Genomic DNA, 19217 nt, shown 5'->3' with positions numbered 1-19217 from the left:
ATACTAACAGTGTATTTTTCTCGAGGTGAGAAATGGAGTATTAATTGTTCCTCAACTTGAGAAAAAGCTACAAAAAGAGATGGCTGCCATGGATTGGGTCGAAGGGAACTACAGGTAGTCTCTTCTCCCTTTCCATGGCAGCCAGTTAGATGTCAGAGATGCGCCGGGAACACTACTGTTCCCGGTGAGGAAGAAGGAAAGCCAAGGTAAATATTAGAGGGGCCTAAATATATGGAAAAGGGGGTTGGTGGATAGGGATCCGGAGGCGCGGGGAAGGCAGGGGAGCACACCTGATTCCTGGTGAGGGAAGATGGCAGCCTCCCGCTCTGAGATTTGGAATGTGGTCTATACCGTGTGGTAAAGACCCCGTTCTGAGCATACTCATTGGCTGGGAGGCCGCTACAACCCCCTCGCCGGGTACTAATTAAGCAATAAGCCCCGAGCAGGGGGGGCATTACTACTTCAGGTGTGCCCCGGGGCCCATAGGTCCCGGGCCTGAGCGAAGAGAGGGCCTTAACTGAAGTGTTAATGCTCCCACTGCGTGGGGCTTATTGCTATTAGTACCCTGCCTCTGCGTTTCGTAACAGAAAAAAAAAATAATGGCCCCTTCCATGGCGGCCATTAAAAAGAATTTAAAAAAAGGAAACAAACAAAATGGCCACCATGGAAGGGAGAGCTGGGAATCACACAATGAACAGAGCTCATGTATCACAGGTGGATTGTAGACTTGTGATCAAGGGCGGACCTATTGAAAGGTGGATCTTCAAAGAATTGTATTGATCATGAATTCAAATCTGCCAAAAACAGAATCAACTGGCCATTAATTGAGGGGTTGGGGATTTTAAATGTAATATGAAAATCCTGCATTGTCCCTCGCATTCCTTGATCGCGTGTGTTTCCCCACACCCTCCATCCTTGGCTACGCTCGTACCTGCATGTCCCAGCCCGCGCGGTTCCTTGTAATCCTTGATCGTGTGTGCTTTTCGCCTTTCCATCTTCGGCTCACCAGCACCCACATGCCCCTTGCTCGTCCTTGCTCCCCTTTTTCCCCCTCCCTGACCCTGTAGCTACACTTTGTTGCTCTGTGTTTTCTCTTGGGCCCTTTTTTTGCTTGTTTCACTGTTCCTGTATTTGCTTTCTTCGTCTACTGTTAATTGTACTGCCTACCTCCATTTGGTTTTCACTCTTCTCCGCTTGTTCCCTTTGATCACTGTTCATCATCCCCTTGATCACTGTTCATTTATCTAGTTCTCACTCTGAGGGTTGTTCTCTGTTGTGTCCTTCTCTTTCAGGTTCCCTCGTTTTGCTGTAGACTTGTACTGCATACTTCTCTGTTTTTGTTCACGCTCTCCTTAGGTTCCCTTGATTGATCGTTCTGTTCTAGCCCCTGCTCTGCATGGTTTTTCCCTTGCTGTGTCCTTTTTCTTTCAGGTTTCCTCGTTCATACTCTGTTACTTGTTAGTTTCACTTCTATTTGACTGCCTCTCTTGTCCCTTGAGCCCATCGTCTAGATAGCTTTATTTTACATACGTGTTCTTGTATCGTTTCGTCTCGTTTACTTGCACCTCTCCTTGTGCCATTCCCTAGTGTCTCCCCTCCCGGTTACCTTGTCACCTTCCCCTCCGCCTCCCTCCTCTTCCCCCAACTCTGCATCCTCTATGGTGCTCTCTGTTTCTCCTATCTTCTCTACCTGCTTCTCTATTGACTATCCTGTCCTTCTCACTAAGTCTGGTAGGAAGAAGTTAAAAAAGGATATCCTGGTCTCCACTCAGGACTCCCGATTGCTGATACCTATACCAGCGCTTCCTCCAGACAGACCCTCACTGACATTGTCTTTGTCGTTTGTTCGCCAGACCTATGGACTCGACATATGGTCTCTATGCTCTCTCCTTTTTCTTCCTCTCCCATTAATGGTGGCACCCAGTGGGAGGCCGTGCTGGCCCCCTTCCATTCCTCTAAGATCATCATTAATGTTTACTTAAATTGCACCGCCTTGGTCCAAGGTCCTCAGGCTAACCTCCTCCTCTTTGATAGACGCGTTCTGTGCCTTATCAACTTCCTTTCCTCTCCTGCTGTCCCTTCTCTCGCTTCTCTGGCTCCATTGCCTCCTTCCTCTGGCACCGTCTTCCTCCTCCTTGGCTACATTGCACTCTCCTTTCTCTTCTGCCCTCCCTCTGGCTCCTTCTAAACATCCGTAGGGAGTACCTCTGACATGTACCCCTACCCGAAAGTCTTTCAAGGGTGGCAACCTTCTTCACATTGCTACTCTCAACTCTCACTCAGCTGTCAGACACTCCTCTGTCATCTGCCACCTCCTGGAAGAACTTGACCTTGATGTTCTTGGTCTCACCGAGGCATGGTTCATGGCCAGCTCTGTCACAAGTTTTGACACTCTCCTCCCTGATGGCTACAAGATCCTTTCTGCGCCTAGATCCACCTGTTCCGGTGGGGGTGTAGCCTTGATCTTCCCGCAGTGGATGCCTGCCTCTATCATTCTTATGCAGGCCTATTCCTCCTTTGAATGCCTGGTCTGCAGGCTCTCTCTCTCTCCTGACCGCTCTCTCACTGTGGCCACTATTTAATGGCAACCTGGTCAGGTTGCTCCCGTCCTCTGTCATGATGCCTACCCCCAGGCATCCGGACCAATCCCATCAGCCCCGGGAGCAGGCATCTAGACATTTAATAAAACCTCAGCAGCCCCGGCTATGGGCTATCTGGGTTCAGTCCTGGCGCCTTAGGCGACAGGCTCATAGTAGGAATCAGTCCTGGCGCCTAAGGCGCCAGGCTCATAGTCATTACTTACCTCAGGCAGACCATGCTGTAAATGACTCCAAACCAACATGAACCCTGAAAGGGACTATTTTTCTACAGGGATTATTTTTTACTCGGGTGTGGTTCTAGGGACTTCTTACCTGGGACTACTTTTGAGGCTATTTAAACCACACCCGACCAGCAACACATGCTTTGCGTTATTCTACATCCAGCAGCGTAACACTCACTGTGCCTGCAGCCTGCATCCAGTCTTTTGCCACGCCCGCCTCGAATCCGGAGCTCCTAAAACAAAGAGGAAAGAAAGGGACAAGGTTAGAAAACAAACTTATTTCTATTCCACACCTGATTCTGGATCCATCTTGACTCCGGACCAGTAAAGAACATCATTTCTGCACGCGCCGAACCTCCAGCTGCAGCGCCGCGCCATACTCTCCAGTCTTCACAGCATCCTTCGGGTCGGCGCTGCCTCCATCATTTCTCCGCCGAACTTCGGCACCTAGGAGACAAAAGAAAACCACAAGGTGAGCCGAGGGAACCAACAAATATAATTCTTACCACCATAGACTTACCTGATTTACCACCGGAGGCATCTTTTTGTGACTCTCCATATTTTCACGTGCCGCATCTGTAAAGCGAGACAAAACAACACGTTTTCCTCGTGCAACATTTACCGGACAGCGCCGGCTAATACAGACTCTTACCTGAGCGCCACCAGCTGCCACAAGAGCATCTTTTCACGAGCCAGCTGCAAGACTAGAAAGGAAGGGGGGGAACAAGAGTGAACATCGGACATATTGAACTCTATGAACGTAATACTTACTGGTCCTCACCAGGAACCTCAGAGTCAATACTCTCCGGAACTCTCCTGAGCCTTCAAACGAGTGAAGTAACTGGAATCGACGCGCCCCCGCAAATCCACGCAGGATGGAGAGCTCATCTTTCAAGAATATAAGGTGAGATTGCTGTGAGGGCATTTCGGAGGTGATTAGTTGGGGAGGACTGTGGGGGTGCCATCACTTGAATCCACAAGTGGCTAAATCCATCTCTCCACTTGCAGGAGAATATTTCTACGGGTTAAGCAGACAAGATTAGGAGGGCAGATCCAGTCAGTCATCGCTGCACTACGCATCACGTGGGCGGAGACCGCAGCTGTCCGGGTCCGACCGACGCCCCTGTGGGAGCCAGGTGAGCGTAACACCTCTCCAAGTCGGTGGACCTCTCCTTCTCCCTCCTGGCTGCGACCACTCAACTCCACCTCGTTGGAGATCTCAACATCCACCTGAATGCTTCCTGTCCCTCCTCTGGACTCTTCTGCAACCTCTGCAACTCAGTTCTTCCCTCGGGCCTGACTCACTATGGGTGTTCTGATCTCCTCAGACCTCCGCCTCTCTAACCCTCTAACCACTCCTCTCTCCTGGAGTGACCACTTTCTCCTCTCACCTCTCTCTACCCCTCGGGAGGATAGCTCAGCTGCAACGTGCTCGCCTTGGCAGCAACTACAGGGAGCAACATGGGTACGATCCCCGGGTCCGCGCTTAGAAACCTCTGGATATTAAGCGCGTTATAAATAACCAATCATATTATATCACATATCAGGCCGAGCCTACCCTCACACTGCCACCTACCTTCTCTGTCATCCGACCCATGCAGCGCATGTCAGTTGAGGCTTTTGCCGCCACTTTCTCTCCCCTTCCTGCTCCTCTGACTGACTCACATCCTGATACAGCCCTTTCCAAACTCTACTCTTCTATAGCTGACACTCTTGATGTACTTTCCCCTGTCATGAGGGTCCGCTTGAAGCCCAAAGCCAAGTGCAACTCGTGGTACAACTCAGACCTCATCACCCTTAAACGCAAGTGCAGTGTGGCTGAGAGGAAATGGCTGGCATCTTGTACATCATCTGACAAACTGGCCTGTCGCCTGCTCCAAAGGCAATACCGACTCTCTGTCCTCACTAAGAAGAGAGCTCACATCCAAGCCCGCGTCTCTGCTGCATCTAACAACTCAGCCAAACTCTTTAAAATCTGCAAGGAGCTGGCCAATCCTGCTGCAGTCTCTACCTCTCATGTCCCCTCCCAGGGCCTCTGAACGGCCTTGGTCTCACATTTACTCTCTAAAACCCTGGACATCCTGTCCACCCTCTTGTCCTCTCCTCGTTCTCCCTCTACTTTCTCCTCTACATCTGACCTCACTGCGGCCCTCTCTCCTCCTCCCTTCTCTGCCTTTCCTCTGTTCACCCCAGACAAGGTTTCTAGAAAAGTCTGATCTATGAATGTCTCATCAAAACAAGTTCTTCCCTGTTCATCCAAAACCATGAAGGACCATATTGGGACCCTCACTCCAGCCTGTACCGTTGCTACCATCCCATTCTGCTCGCGGGTGCCGCTCTGCACGCCTGGTCTCACCAGGCGTGCAGAGCAGCCTCCGCGAGCACAACTCGTAATGTGCCAGCATGGTATCAACAGCGCCGGTAGCACTATCGGCGCCTTTGTTGCCTTACCGCCACTATTGTAATGAGGCCCAATGTATTGGAATCATTTGTTTTTGTGCAAGAACAATGTATGTCCTAGTACTAACTGCACCTTCACTGATGGAACGTTTCAGTAATAGGGACCATGCTTAAGGCTTTATCTGGATACACACTAGATTAGATTATAACATGTTTTTGGTGCTGCAGGATCTATACATGTTGTAGTAGCTCTCTGGATCTGTTTTATGGTACCTACGATTTCTAAAAAAATATTAACGATGACGAACATAAAAATGCACTGGTTAACAGGCCAGAAACAATAATAAAGCAGTTTTAATGTGAACATCTGAGTCAATCTATTCATTCTTGACAGTTAGGCAAACATGTTTTAATGTCCATCATTAAAGACACCTTAGTGAAAAGAAACAATTAGCGTTGCACATGACTGCATCTTCAACACTCAGTAACACTACGCATTGGAGATTATCCTTTGTGTGATACCTTGGTCTTACAGTGACACCTTTTGTGATGTAACTGAATGGCGGGTCCGTTTGGGTCTCATTATGAGTAAGGTAGCAATAGTAAAACCATGTATTTTGAATGCCCAGTACACATCTTTGGCATGCCAAGTGCGGGCATCACTGCCTTTCAAACAGCACATTGGTAATGGGTCTCAACATTGCTTGACAAAAGTGTTGATAAAAATGCATCCTCCTGTCTTGTTTCAGATTTACACTTTTTTCTTTAATAAACATTGGGCCTTATTATGAGTCCGGCGGTAGCCATGCCGGTAAAAATGGCACGGCTGCCGCTGGAGTAATTTTTTTCCGGCACCCGGCAATGGGGATTTACCGGGGCATTACGGCCCTGGCGGACTCGGTAATTCCTCATTGCCTGGCGCCGAAATATTTTTCTCCCCATTCCCATTCGAGTCCCATTTGACTCAATGGGAATGGGGAGGTCGGATGCACCTCAGTGCATCCGACAAGGTCTGCGAGCGGGGTGCCATTCCGCCCGCCAGGTCAGACCTGGCGGGCAAAAAGGCACCCGCTTGCAGAACTCTTAGTTTGCCGGTCCGGAAACAACAGCACAGGCAATCTTGCTGGTACCGTTGTTTCCGGAGCGGCAACCTTATAATGAGGCCCATTGTCTGCATGGAATACTAGCATGCACCTCCCTCATCTCCAGCATACAGATTGAAACATTAAAGAAGGTCAGTAAATAAGGAAACAGCATACATACTTTCCAGGAGCTCAATCTGTTGATGAATTAGAAGCTGGTCAATCTGTAAAAAGAATACATAGTATTATTGTGGGCGCTAGTGCAGCCAGTGCATTTGACTCTGAGTTCAAACCCTGGGGTCTATTACAGTGTCATCGGCCCAAACCCAAGTTAAGACTTGAGGTGAAACTAAGGGCATATTGACCAACATACACAGAGATCAGACGGATTAGTGTTGTCTTTTGTATACCCTACGCCACGTGCTCCACCCAAGAAGGCCCCTGTGGAACCAGTAGAGTTGGCTAAAAACATTAACACATGAAACCAACATAATTTGCTACTAGAAAAAACTCTGAATGCGATCAATACTTCGGTAATGCCTCCATTCAAGCTATTTTAATCATTAGAGGCTAAAATCACTCAGCAAACTAGACAGTTAGATCACATAATGAAAAACATGGAAAAACTTAATCGAGACGCCGATTAATGACCCACCATGGTATAAATGACGTCTTGATTGACACTCGCACTGTCCCCCAACAGCCTCATACACACCTTAATTTACAACAAATTGAGGAAGGCCTAGGACCAGTGTTACCAACTTTTACTGCAATCATCCGTCCAGACACATCCCCCTTGCAGATGAATCGTGTGTAATAACTAGCTCAAAGGGCATAGTTCCTGAAAGAGTGATGTGTGAGATTGATGTCCTCACAAATCAGACTTTGCCCCAGAAGACTAACTGTGGCGCCTCTGTCTATAACATGTTTGATGCCCAGTGTCAGCCTAAAAGGACCGATCTAACTAACAAAAAAACTAAAAATCTGAAAAAAACTGCTGTGTTTGGCCCAATTACACACCAAACAATTTATCAGACGGATCGAAGATGTGGCCAAACAAAGTTCAGTGTCAGGTGGAAACATATGTGCTAAATACAATAACCTGAGACGACAAAGACGACTGGTGGCCAGTGAGACAGTGCCAGCAGTTCCATCTTTTGATCACCCACCCTTAAATGAATTGGTAGCTTTACTTGGTGAGAGCAACGGACCTAAACAAACCCTGATTGAGAAACTTGGTGTACCTGCAGTAGATAACAATAATGAGCAGGTGATACCGGGTGCAACGCTGTTATCTTCCGTAAATACTGCAGACATGTCCAATTTAACCAACACTAAAACAAATCATGGACCCATGGATTATTTGACTGACATAGGAGCTTCTATCCAAAACTCAATTGACGAATATCTAAAGATGAAACAGGGTTGGGATCTCACAGCCACAGATAGGCTTCCCAAACCGGTGCCCTCTGTCGCACCTCCCAAACCCGTCCTGAACCCTAACCATGTGAACACTACCAACGTAATTGTTCCTGAGGTTAATCATGCTCCAGTTGACATTTTAAAAGATATTAAAGCTACGATTCAAAAATCAGTAGACGACTATCTAAAAATGAAACAAGAACATAACTCACTAACCAAAACATTGTTAGAAACTAAAACAATGACACCTCTTTGTACCATCCCATCAACTCAGGAGAGATATTTGTCTACCGGCGATGATAGAACCAAATACAACCAACGAAGAGTGATGGATCTTCCGAGGGAGTGTCGTCTACAAACCTCAAAACACTCACTAGATCCAAACAATTATTATCGATTTATATTGAAATCTCACGAATCGTACAATCATAATAGAGCAAGTGTGATGGCAATCTTTGGGGATATTGAGACATTAAGAGACATTACCTCCACTGACATTGTTCAAGTAGAGTTTCTAAATAATGAAAATCTGGAGATGGTACGTTTGTGGATCTCCTCAAACCTGGTTAGGAATACAATTTGGCAGGCAAGAATGGAACTCTTTTCCATGGGATTCCATCTTGCTGTAGATCTGACAATATCGACCATGGCTAATGATAATGGACCCCAAGACGGGAGAAGTAATGGCCCTTCGATGAGACAATTCCGTACATACCCAAATCAGAGCACTAATAATCAGCTAGCATGGAAGAGGGAATCCCACTATCAGAACTTGGACCCATTTGTAAATAACTCATAACAATCTGAAATGTATCAAGCTTCATTAAGTTTGGTAAACTGGAACACTTGTGGTCATGCGCATCTGTCGGTTGATAATAATCTAGAGGATTTTGATATTGTTGCATTGCAAAAACTGTGGTTGATAGAGTGCCCGGTTTGGGATGGGCATGAGGTCGTCTTTCAGGCAGCAAAAGCAAACCATAAAGGCCGCCCTTCTTCGGGTCTGTTGACTGCAATACAAACAGGGAAAAATGTAACTATCTCACCGTGAGTTGCTCCTAATATCTTCATGCAACTCGCTAAAAGCACATACCCCAGTAGCTGCTTAGCAATAATGAACATCTATTGAAATCTGGCAGCCATAACCGACTATTTGCTCATGTACGAACTTGAGATTCTTTTCAACACAATTATAATGGACAAGGACATAACAACCATTATCCTTGCTGGTGATTTAAATTTGCAATACCTGAATCTTGGCAAGCTTACCAAACAAAATCCCACTCATGGTTAACCATAATATGATAATGCTAAATGGGGCAATTGCAAATGATGTCCCTCCAAAAGAAACCTGGAGTCGAGGAACGAGTAAGTCAATTATTGACAATTTATATATATACTGACGAGACAACGTTCCAAAGGGTGATTTCATTTAAAATTGTCCCCAAAACTCCAGCGACCATCAAATGCTGACTATGCAGTGGAACTCTGGTAGTATTACTAATGAAGTCAAACAGAACAGTTATAACGGCTGCCTAACAGCTAACAACTCTAGAATCCGATTTAGGTGGTCCGATACGACACTTAGTGCCTTTAACGCCAAGCTGTTTGAGAGACGATCATCTTCCCAGTGGGCCTAAGAACCTTATAATGTTACGCTTTAAATGTTCAGACTACACTCTTCCACAAGGACGACCAAGCATTTGATCCCGAGACATAGCTATGATCAGCAAATACAACAAAGAAAGACTCTGCTGAGACGCGTGAAAAGGAGAGCTCAGCTCTTACCATTAAAGGCTAGGAATTAAAAAGTATGTGAATTGCAACGTGCGTACACAATGTGGGTGAGATCCCGTAGATGTAGTCTGTATCAGACTGATGGAGAAACGATGCTCGAAGTGATCCTCTCTAAAAATGTGGCTAAGATTTGGGCCTTACTTAATGCTGCAAACCACCTACAACAAAATCCAGTTCAAATAAAGGGGGTAACAGAAACCAAATGGATTGAGTATTATACTAAATGATATGCTCCTTCACATATACATCAAAATACCTTCCAACCAACAGTGAGAAATAGTCACTCACTCCAAATATGTGAGGAAGATATCTTAGAGTACATTTATAAATCATCTAACTCAAGAGCCCCGGGCCCTGACGGGCTTACCAACTTAATGATGAAGCAACATCCCCAGAAATGGGCTCGGATCTTATATAACATTTTTTCCCATGTGATTGATACAGACTGCATCCCACCATCTTGGAAATCATCTGTTATTGTTCCAATTTTTAAAAGAGGTGACAGGTCATGCCCGGCCAACTATCGACCTATTGCTTTATTAGATATTGTCGGGAAAAACTTTTGCAGATTCATTCTACGAGATCTTAATAAATGGGCAATAGCCAACAACAAACAAGACTCGCATCAAACTGGGTTCATTCCAGGCATGGGGACATCAATCAATCTCCTATCACTAACAGCAGTCATGCAACATCATGCCCTTTTAAAGCAACCGCTATATTTTGCCTTTATCGATTTTAGGGCCGCCTTTGATTCTGTAGTGCGACCCTTATTGATAGACAAACTGGTGCGCGAAGGTTGCCCTGAATAACTGATTCAATTAATACATGCCCTGCACTCTGATACGACTCTGAGAGTCAGACTTAATCTACAAGGTCTCTTAACTAACAACATTAAGACCTACAGAGGTCTCAGACAAGGGTGCATACTCGCATCCATGTGGTTTAACTTCATTATAGCAGATATTAACAGAACTTTTGAAGGTATCACAGCTGACCCCCCGAAACTGGCGGGGAAACCACTGATGGCCCTATTATATGCAGAGGATCTTGTCTTAATTTCTAAGACCCCACGCGGCCTGCAAAGTTTACTCAAGGGTCTTGCAGAATACGTCACCAAGAACATGCTCACAATTAACAGTAGTAAAACCAAAGTGATGACCTGCAATTTAGATAGGAGAGGGCTCCAGAAAAAATCTAAGAAACCCCTAAAATTGAATATTGAGGGTGAGACCTTAGAAATTGTACCCCAATATACATATTTGGGGGTTATCATTGCTGGGACAAACAATAACTTATACATACAACATCTTAACGATAAGATATGGACGATGGCAGCTCAAGCCTCTATCATTCAAGCAAAGTACGGCAAATTTTCCATCACACCTGCTCTGTCCTATTTCAAACAGAAAGTTACCCCAGTACTGGTCAAAAACTAAACCATACATAACAGGGAATATATGGCTGCGCCTCAAGAGTAAATACTGGAAACTTATTTTGTGGCTGCCGCTATCAACTCCCATAGCCTGGATTAGATTCGAAGTAGGACTAATATCGCTATATGCCCGTTACACATGGCAGATGATAGCGCTATTCAGGAAATGTATTTTAACACCGAAAACAAACAAGCCGATTAGTACTTTAGCAGAATATGTCTTCTCTACAAATGATAAATGTATGGTTAAGTGGAACAGTGTTGCCATTGAGGTTCTTGCTGATGCCGACATCTCCTTAGATGAATTGTTTGAGAATCCAACTAGAGCTAAAATAAAAATATTTCTATGCGATTGGAATCACACAAGAGAAAAATGTCTGATGTATTGCGATTTCCCTAAGAATCCTTTTCTGCACAGAAAATGTAGTAGTGTTGAACCATACCTACTGAAATCTCCCTCACACAGACATAGAATGCAATTCCTTAGAATAAGATTTAATCTTTGGGAAACAAGAGAGCTGAAAGCGAGACGTAAACTCAAACAAATGCAATACAATATATGTCACTTTTGCAAAAGTGTAAATCAACCGGAAACTTTGAGACACCTAACCACTGAATGTAACATGCTGAAGTCCAAACATGAACAACATTTCAAACGAACCTTAGGGAAATGTAGGTTAGTTACAGCTGATGTTATGGGGTGGATGATATACTGTGGTCGTATATTCTCCCTAAGAATGGCAACTATTGCTTTCCTAAATGAGATAAATTGGAATGAAGATGCTGTTGACACATGAGTTAAAGCAATTATCTGTAACTGAAAGACTTGTAATTATTAAAGCTGGATAGGCGTTACATGATCTGATGTAACATTGAACGTAATGTCTAAATATACCAATGAAATAACCTTTTGGAGTTCAGGATGTAATAATTGTATATTGCAGATAAGTCTGCAACAGAGGAAATCACTCTATGTGTTATGACTAAAATCAATAGCATGTTACTGTTGCTTTAATTTTTTACATTGAACGCTATAAACATTATATAAGAAGATGTATAAACAATTACTTTAGGAATCTACTGTAAAGATGAGTATAGTTAACATGATGACAATGAATCCAGAGCAAGTGTATTGTTGAAACATTTTTCTTTTATACTTTTTAGGAATTAATCTGTTTGTTTTTATATAAGATGTAAAAAAATGTTCTTTGTTTTATGGAAGTATATTGTAAAACTGATTAAGTTCGTTGATATCAATAAAACAAAATTTTAAAAAATCTACAACGATCCCTCTGTAAATATCTCCCCTCTCGAGCCTTTCGCTCCTCTACTTCTAACTCCCCCAGGGTCAGTCGTTTTGCAAAGAAACGAGCTGGGCGTAGATCTCTGTCTTCGGCTGGTGCCTCCCTTTGGAACAGCCTCCCGGCCATCTTAAAACTTGAGGAAAACCATCTCTGGTTCCGGAAGCACCTGAAGACCTTCCTCCTTGCCTCTGCCTTTGCCACCCTTTTCCCCTGTTGACCTATGTCTTCTCTTCACATCGTGCACCTGGCCACCCTCTGTCATTCGGGCCCAGGTACCTGCTCACCCTGCCACCCTCCTGCACTGCCTCGAGGCCACCCCCTGCACTAGGGCTCGTATCTGTACCCATACAGTCCCCCTCCCACTTTTTCTTCTGCACTTATCAGATATACCATATCTGACTAACTTTCACCTGCCACTTGCTGACTGCACTACCATGGTTTATGGCCCTTATTTATTAATTCTTTTTTTTAATATTTATTCTGTTTTCTCTCCTCTGCACTTTCCACTCCCCTCTCCCCATGCACTTTCCCCCTTTTCCATGCACTTGTGCTTTCTTATATGTCACTGGGCCTAGTAAGATCGCTATTTTTCTTTTTTTTTTTGTTGTTTGTTCTCCCTTGTTCCCCTCCCTTTTTTGCCTGGTCACGCTCTGAAACACTTGTGTACGAGCACGTAATATGGGGGGGAAGGGCGCAGTGTTTGCCTGCTGCAAGACCCCTCCTGGGTCTTTTCTCGCTGCTGCTACTGGAGGGCACGCCTCCTGGGACTCATATCGCTGCCCCTGATCCAGCATCGGTGAAGCACGTGGCGGGGCAAGGGCTCAGTGTTTTCCTGCTCAAGACCCCTCCTGGGTCTTTCCTCGCTGCTGCTGGAGGCCATGCCCCCTGGGTCTCAAATCAATGTCACAGACCCCGCAGCGGTGAAGCACGCGGCGGGGCAAGGGCGCAGTATTTGCCTGCTGCAAGACCCCTCCTAGGTCTTTCCTCGCTGCTGCTGCTGGAGGCCACGCCCCCTGGGACTCAAATCGCTGCCGCTGACCCTGCAGCAGTCAAGCCCGCGGTGGGGCAAGGGTGCAGTGTTTGCCTCTTGCAAGAACCCTCCTGGGTCTTTCCTCGCTGCTGCTGCTGGAGGCCACGCCCCCTGGGACTCAAATCGCTGCCCCTGACCCCGCAGCGCTGAAGCCTGCGACGGGGCAAGTGTGCGGTGTTTGGCACCCAGGTGTTTGATGCTGGAGGTGTGAGGCCACTGGGACGACCACTGGACTACGCTGACTTTAATTGGAGGTAATTTCGGAGCCAATCCTCCTTTCCTGGTATTCTGTTCATCTTTGGAATTGCTTTCTGGGGCCCCACCATGCCAGTGCCTCTTGGTTCAGCCACGGGGGAGATCCCAGTCCCTAAACCCCTTGTGTTCTTCGGCCCTGAGCTTGGCCCGGGCCCTCCGATAGGTGCCTCCACGAAAATCAGGCAGCTAAAGAGGAATTTGAAAATGGGACCCATAGCCACAAAGATGACACATTGTGCGCCAGGAGCCCTACATGTGGCCACAGCACCCACAGACTTCGGGGATGCTCACCTCCTGATTAAAGAGATCTGCCAATTTTTGGGCAGCCCAGGTGTAGGGGCTAGCCCCATACCTGTACTGAGCACGGCTGCTGTAGTCCCTGAGCCCCAGCTGAACATTTCCACTGGCCCAAGCATCGTCTGCCCTCCTGCACAAGTTTCTGTCTCTCCCCTTCAGCCCTCTGCTACCCCCCCTTCGACCAGCATGATTGGGCCTGTTGCTACCCCATCACCTATCCCAACGGTCACCACAACGGACACCCCTGCTCTCGAGAGGAAAGAAGGTGGGGGCATGTGCAATCCTGTTTGTCGCTGTAACTGCATAGAAAAAACAAAAAAGAGATACCTGTACACCCCCAGATCCTTTCAGGTAAATAATATGAGAATAATCAAAAAATGGATCAGAGGCAGTGAGGTTGGATTAATTCTACTAACAACAGATCTTCATATCGTCAGATTTAGCAAAAAAGTCTCTTTTTTATTCTTTTTTTACAACAAATTGTATACACATTTAATTAAAATACCATAGATACTGTATACTCCACACATTAACCACATCACTCTCTACCACCTTGCATACACACTCATGCCTTCACACACTCCAATGTTTTCCACATATTTTCTTCTTCGCCTATTTACAATGTTATCTTTGGCCCCACAATCTCTCTTACAGTATGACTTCCATTAAAGCCACTCAGATTTCTGTATGGCATGAGTCTACATATGTTTCGGTCCCCTGTAGACACCAATCTTGCCCACAATTCTTAGGACCTTCTTCAGGACAATCTATACAAACAAAAAAGCAGTTTAATGTCTGCTTATGCCAAAATATAAGGTGGTAGATGTCTTCACAAGTTCTACAGTTCTCAATCACCTCCACATGTTTCTGATGGAGGATCCTGTAAGTGTTGGGAAAAACAATCCCTTCTGGCTCTCGCGGACCCCGTCATGGTTTTTGAACCTTCTGTATCCTTCCAATTAGGATCAGATCAATAACAACTTCCACAAGATGCTGCAAGCTGGCTCAGTATTTTTCCAATTTAGACAGTCAAAAACGACTGTAGTTCTATTCAGCTGCATATAGATCCATATTGGACAATTGTATCTTGTACCCGGCTCAGTGTTCTAATTACACACCCTTCAGATGCTGTATGCTCATCACTGCATCTTCAGAGCGCCATGACTATACTCGTCTATACTCCTAACGAGTCCTATATGCCACGTTCGAGACTCGCAAGGAGTATAGACAAGTATAGTCATGGCGCTCTGAAGATGCAGTGACGAGCGTACAGCATCTGAAGGGTGTGTAATTAGAACACTGAGCTGGGTACATACTATTATACAGCTGTAACTGCAGCCTAGTCTTGGCTGAGCTGTGACTGCCCCTCTTATCCTTCCTACTCTGACAAGGATCCCCGTCCTCCCTTGTCCATCGCCACAGAGGTAAACACAGAGCATAACCCTGCAAAAGTAAAAATGAAAGAGGGACGACCTATCAAGCTTTTACAGTTCAATCAAGCGCATAAGGGTCTCTCCCATCTTGAGGCTCCAGCTAGGTCACATCCCACCCCAGGCAAGCATGGCAGGCCGCAGGACATTAGGGCTATCTTACTGCAAAGAGTTCCGAAACCACTCTTAAGTCGGCCAGAACCAAGGGACGCACTCCTCAATAAAAGCCTACACTGGTTGAGAACTATAGGGGGATGCCCATTTTTGACTAAGGACCACAATGTCAATTGCGCCAGAACGTCCAAATGGGGGGAAGACGACTCTGTTGTACTAAATCTCTGTGACAATGAAGTGGCCAGGAACATACTGAAAGCTTATAAGTCTCGCACCCCACACCCGAACAGTGTAATTGAATTGTGTCTGTACCCTATGGGCTTCGGATCTTCGGGCTCAGTGTTGACAGGCGGAAATGCCCTCCCTCTGGGGGGAAAAAGAGGCTAACAGGCTTCCCAGTAATCATTGTTAACTACAACGGGTTGCACTCAAATTTGTTTGACTGGCCAATGAGTCATGGTATGACCCAGGCCTACTGCGTTCATCCTGCCTTTACTGTCATTTATTTTGGTTGTTTTTGAATGCTGCATATGTTTTGTACTGTAAAATGTGTGATTGTTATGTATACTTTCGTGGCTTTCACGCCGAATAAAGTTATGTTGATGATGATAATTTCATTTCATAAGTAGGAGCGCACACTGTCTAGGAGAACTCTCACATGACACTAGCTTGGGGAGTGCCAGAGAAATTGGAGGTTAAGGGTGGAGACGGATGATGGCCAGACACTAGTTCATACTCTACACAACAGGGAGCCTCTGCTGTCCCAACCCCAAAAACAACAAATAATATAGCCTCCTTGTTGACCGACAGTGAGAGACTGACTAATTTCTTCTGAGGGATTCACATGCTTGGCCTGCTGGTTGGTCAGCAACCCTGTTGAGCAGGATGAAGGGACGTGCTGCAGCAAGAGACTTTTGGTGTCCAGCATCAGCAAGTGAAAATGTACACTGTGGGGCAGATTCTCAAAAATGTGCGCAAATGAGAGGAGCACAGAGAATATGCTCTTTTTAGAAATGTTCAGGTCACCTTATTCTCAAAAGTGACCTGTGCATTTCAGGAGGGGGTGGACAGTGGCACAACGATGCACTGTCCAGCCCCCTGTATGCTGCTCCCTATAGTTGGGAGCGCTCTCCCGACACAATTGCATGATAGGCTCCCAGAAACCATGCAGCGCTTGGAGTGCATTTCCCAAAGACAGGCCTTTTAAGATGAATGTTTGGGGAAAAAAGCATTTCCATCTCTGTTTGGGGATGGAAATGCAAGTGTGACAACCACAGCTTAAACCACAGTTGTCACACTTAAAAGAAAATCATGACACAGTCTGAAAAAACGCTGTCACAATTTGCAACTGTTCTCAGAGGCGGAAGGCGGTGAGCGTCACTTCTGGGTATTTTAATGAGAATCCCATTTGTGAATTCAGGATGCGCATTTAAATGCCAAGAAATGACCCCTTATATGCACAAATGTACAAAAGGTTGATAAAGAGCATTGAATGAGCGCATCTGGAGAATGGACCTACTAATTATTGTTTGGCGCAAGTGGTGATTAGCGCAAGCACATCTCTTCGCTTGCAGCAAAAAACGTTTCGGGAACCTAGCCAAATGAGTGCTCTCTTTAACAACAATGTACTGAGGTGCTGAGCCACTCATGGTAAATAAGGGGTAAACCCTAAATGTCTTAGAACGGTGGCCCCTGAACTACACACAAACTCCATGGTGGAGTCGGTGGCCATACCAGCCTTTATTCATAGCCATAGGAAAAAATAGGGGCCAAGCTGACATCAATTCAGAGAGGAGCATGGGCCAAGTGGAGCATGGTGTGAACGGATCAGCAATGGCAACAGATGATGATTCAATGATACAGGTGACCATAGGGGCAAGGGAGCTGTTTTCTACATGTTTGATTAACATGGAAGCAGGATATTGAGAAAATAACAGGAACTCACAGTGCATGTGAAAACAATGCGTGAAGGTTATAGAAGAAGGGATTATGCCAAAGAAGATGATGAAAGGGAATTGAAATGTTTTGTTAGTCAATAGGGCCAGCCTTAGAGTTCTGTATGGACCAACAGCTGGTAGGATGAAGGATGAATGACCAGCAGAAGAATTGGAGCATGGTGGCTTGTAGCCAGCTCATATTCAAGTGATTAGTAGAGAAGCATGATGGAAACATGACTTTGGAGGTTTCCAGATTGGAAATGGGATGAGATGATATGCTAGCTCATAAGATAGATAGGCTTGGCAAAGGACAGCTACTTGCCTTTGAGTAATGGCATGGGCACCATTCGGTCATATAAATGAGGGAACAGAGAAGAGAATGCGGGAGCAGAGGATTGGTGATACAGGACAAGTGGATGCTTCGACCAAGGGGTGGTAACCCTGCTTAGATGAGTTAAAGTGTAGTATCAATGTTTAGAAATGGGAAGTAGACCACTTTGCCCAGGGCCCGGTAGTAAAGAAGGTGGTACAAGGAAGTTGGCAGACTTAAGGAAGGACACCGCGGGGGCCCAATGGGTTTGAGCATGGAGCAGGTCTCAGAGTGGGCTCGGCTTACAAAAGAGAAGCTTGCATCCAAAAGAACTGAGAATTCCAGCAGAGATGTTTCAAGTGTGGAATAGGCCCCACTAGTTACAGTTCTGATGGCAGATGGACAAAGGGGCTGAAACAGAAACATAGCATGGCTGCTGGAGGACAATTTTTTATGAGGCTTACAGACTAAGGGACAGAAGACTAAAAGGGGAAATGTCGGTTGGAGATATTGGATCAGTGGTGGACTTACTGTGGATACTGGGGGCAGAAGTAGGGATGCTTGAACATTCCAAAATGTGCTCCATTCAAAAGTTGTGCTTTTCTGGGCAGGTTCAATCCGGTGCACAGGTTTTTTTAGGAGGTCTCAAGGTTGGGCTTAATGTCCACCCTTCTACGGCAAAGCTGTAGACTTGGGAGGAGAGTTAGACCAGAAAAACATAGGCCCTGAGTCATTGTAAAAAAAGGGCAGGTCTTTAGTTTGCCCATCTTGTTTCCTGATTCCTTCGTGCATTTTGCTTGGCTATTGAGTTACATTTGGACAGGACAGGCTCACTGATTGATTGCTTTGGAGGTTTGGCATTCTTCTTGTACTTCACCCTGTTCCCTTTTGTCACCCCCATAAATACAAAAAGCAAGTTTCCTAATGCGTCTAATTTCAAGTGTTTTCATAGAAACATTTGTGTGTGAACCTGAAAGGTCTTCCTAAACTCTTCTCAGTCATCTTCACTCCTTTTGTGTGTTTCAAGAACCCTTTCGCACTGGGTAAGTCTTGCGAGAATCCCTTTGTTTGTCACTGTCACTAGTTTTGCACAGTGACAACGTAGACACATTTGTTATTTGCACATTGAGATCTTAGACATGTCCTTTTTTTTCTAAGGAGTGGTGGGGATAGAATATGAGGAGCTGGACTACTCCTCCACCTCAGTGTTAAAGGTTGAGGCAGAACGGGCACCCATGGAGGAGGGCAGACGAAGGTTGATGTTGAACCTGAGAAGAGGCAGACAGCGGTTGAGGAGAGGAAGACAGCCATTTGAAGAGACATCTACACCCATGACATCACTGTGCATCTGGTCATGGTTTTGAGACTATTTCAGCTTGCTGAAGTATGTGACTGCCGGGGGGAGGCAGACAGTGTAATATGCAACCTTTGCCAGAAGACTGTTAATCAGGGTAACCCAAGTAAGAACACTTTGGGAACCTTATTGATGGACAAGCACTTCAGGCAGTGGCCCAATTACATGTTTGCTTAATTATATAGCCCAGTGGTATCGCCGTTTAGCAGTGACATTTTATCAGCACTAG

General features: G+C 45.7%; 1 protein-coding gene across 1 annotated transcript in view; it reads right to left on the bottom strand.

The window, feature by feature from the left end:
* LOC138491470 (phospholipid scramblase 2-like) overlaps positions 1-19217 on the bottom strand; it is a 393847-nt gene that overhangs the window by 91741 nt on the left and 282889 nt on the right. Inside the window, exon 6 of the mRNA XM_069617985.1 lies at positions 6485-6527. Coding sequence (XP_069474086.1) covers positions 6485-6527 — 43 coding nt within the window. The remainder of the gene's footprint in view (positions 1-6484; positions 6528-19217) is intronic.

Source organism: Ambystoma mexicanum, chromosome 10 (genome assembly GCF_040938575.1).
Source record: "Ambystoma mexicanum isolate Mex_15411 chromosome 10, UKY_AmexF1_1, whole genome shotgun sequence".
NCBI lineage: Eukaryota > Metazoa > Chordata > Amphibia > Caudata > Ambystomatidae > Ambystoma > Ambystoma mexicanum.
The sequence above is the reverse complement of the archived record's forward strand: the minus strand, read 5'-3'. Positions and strand labels throughout refer to the sequence as shown.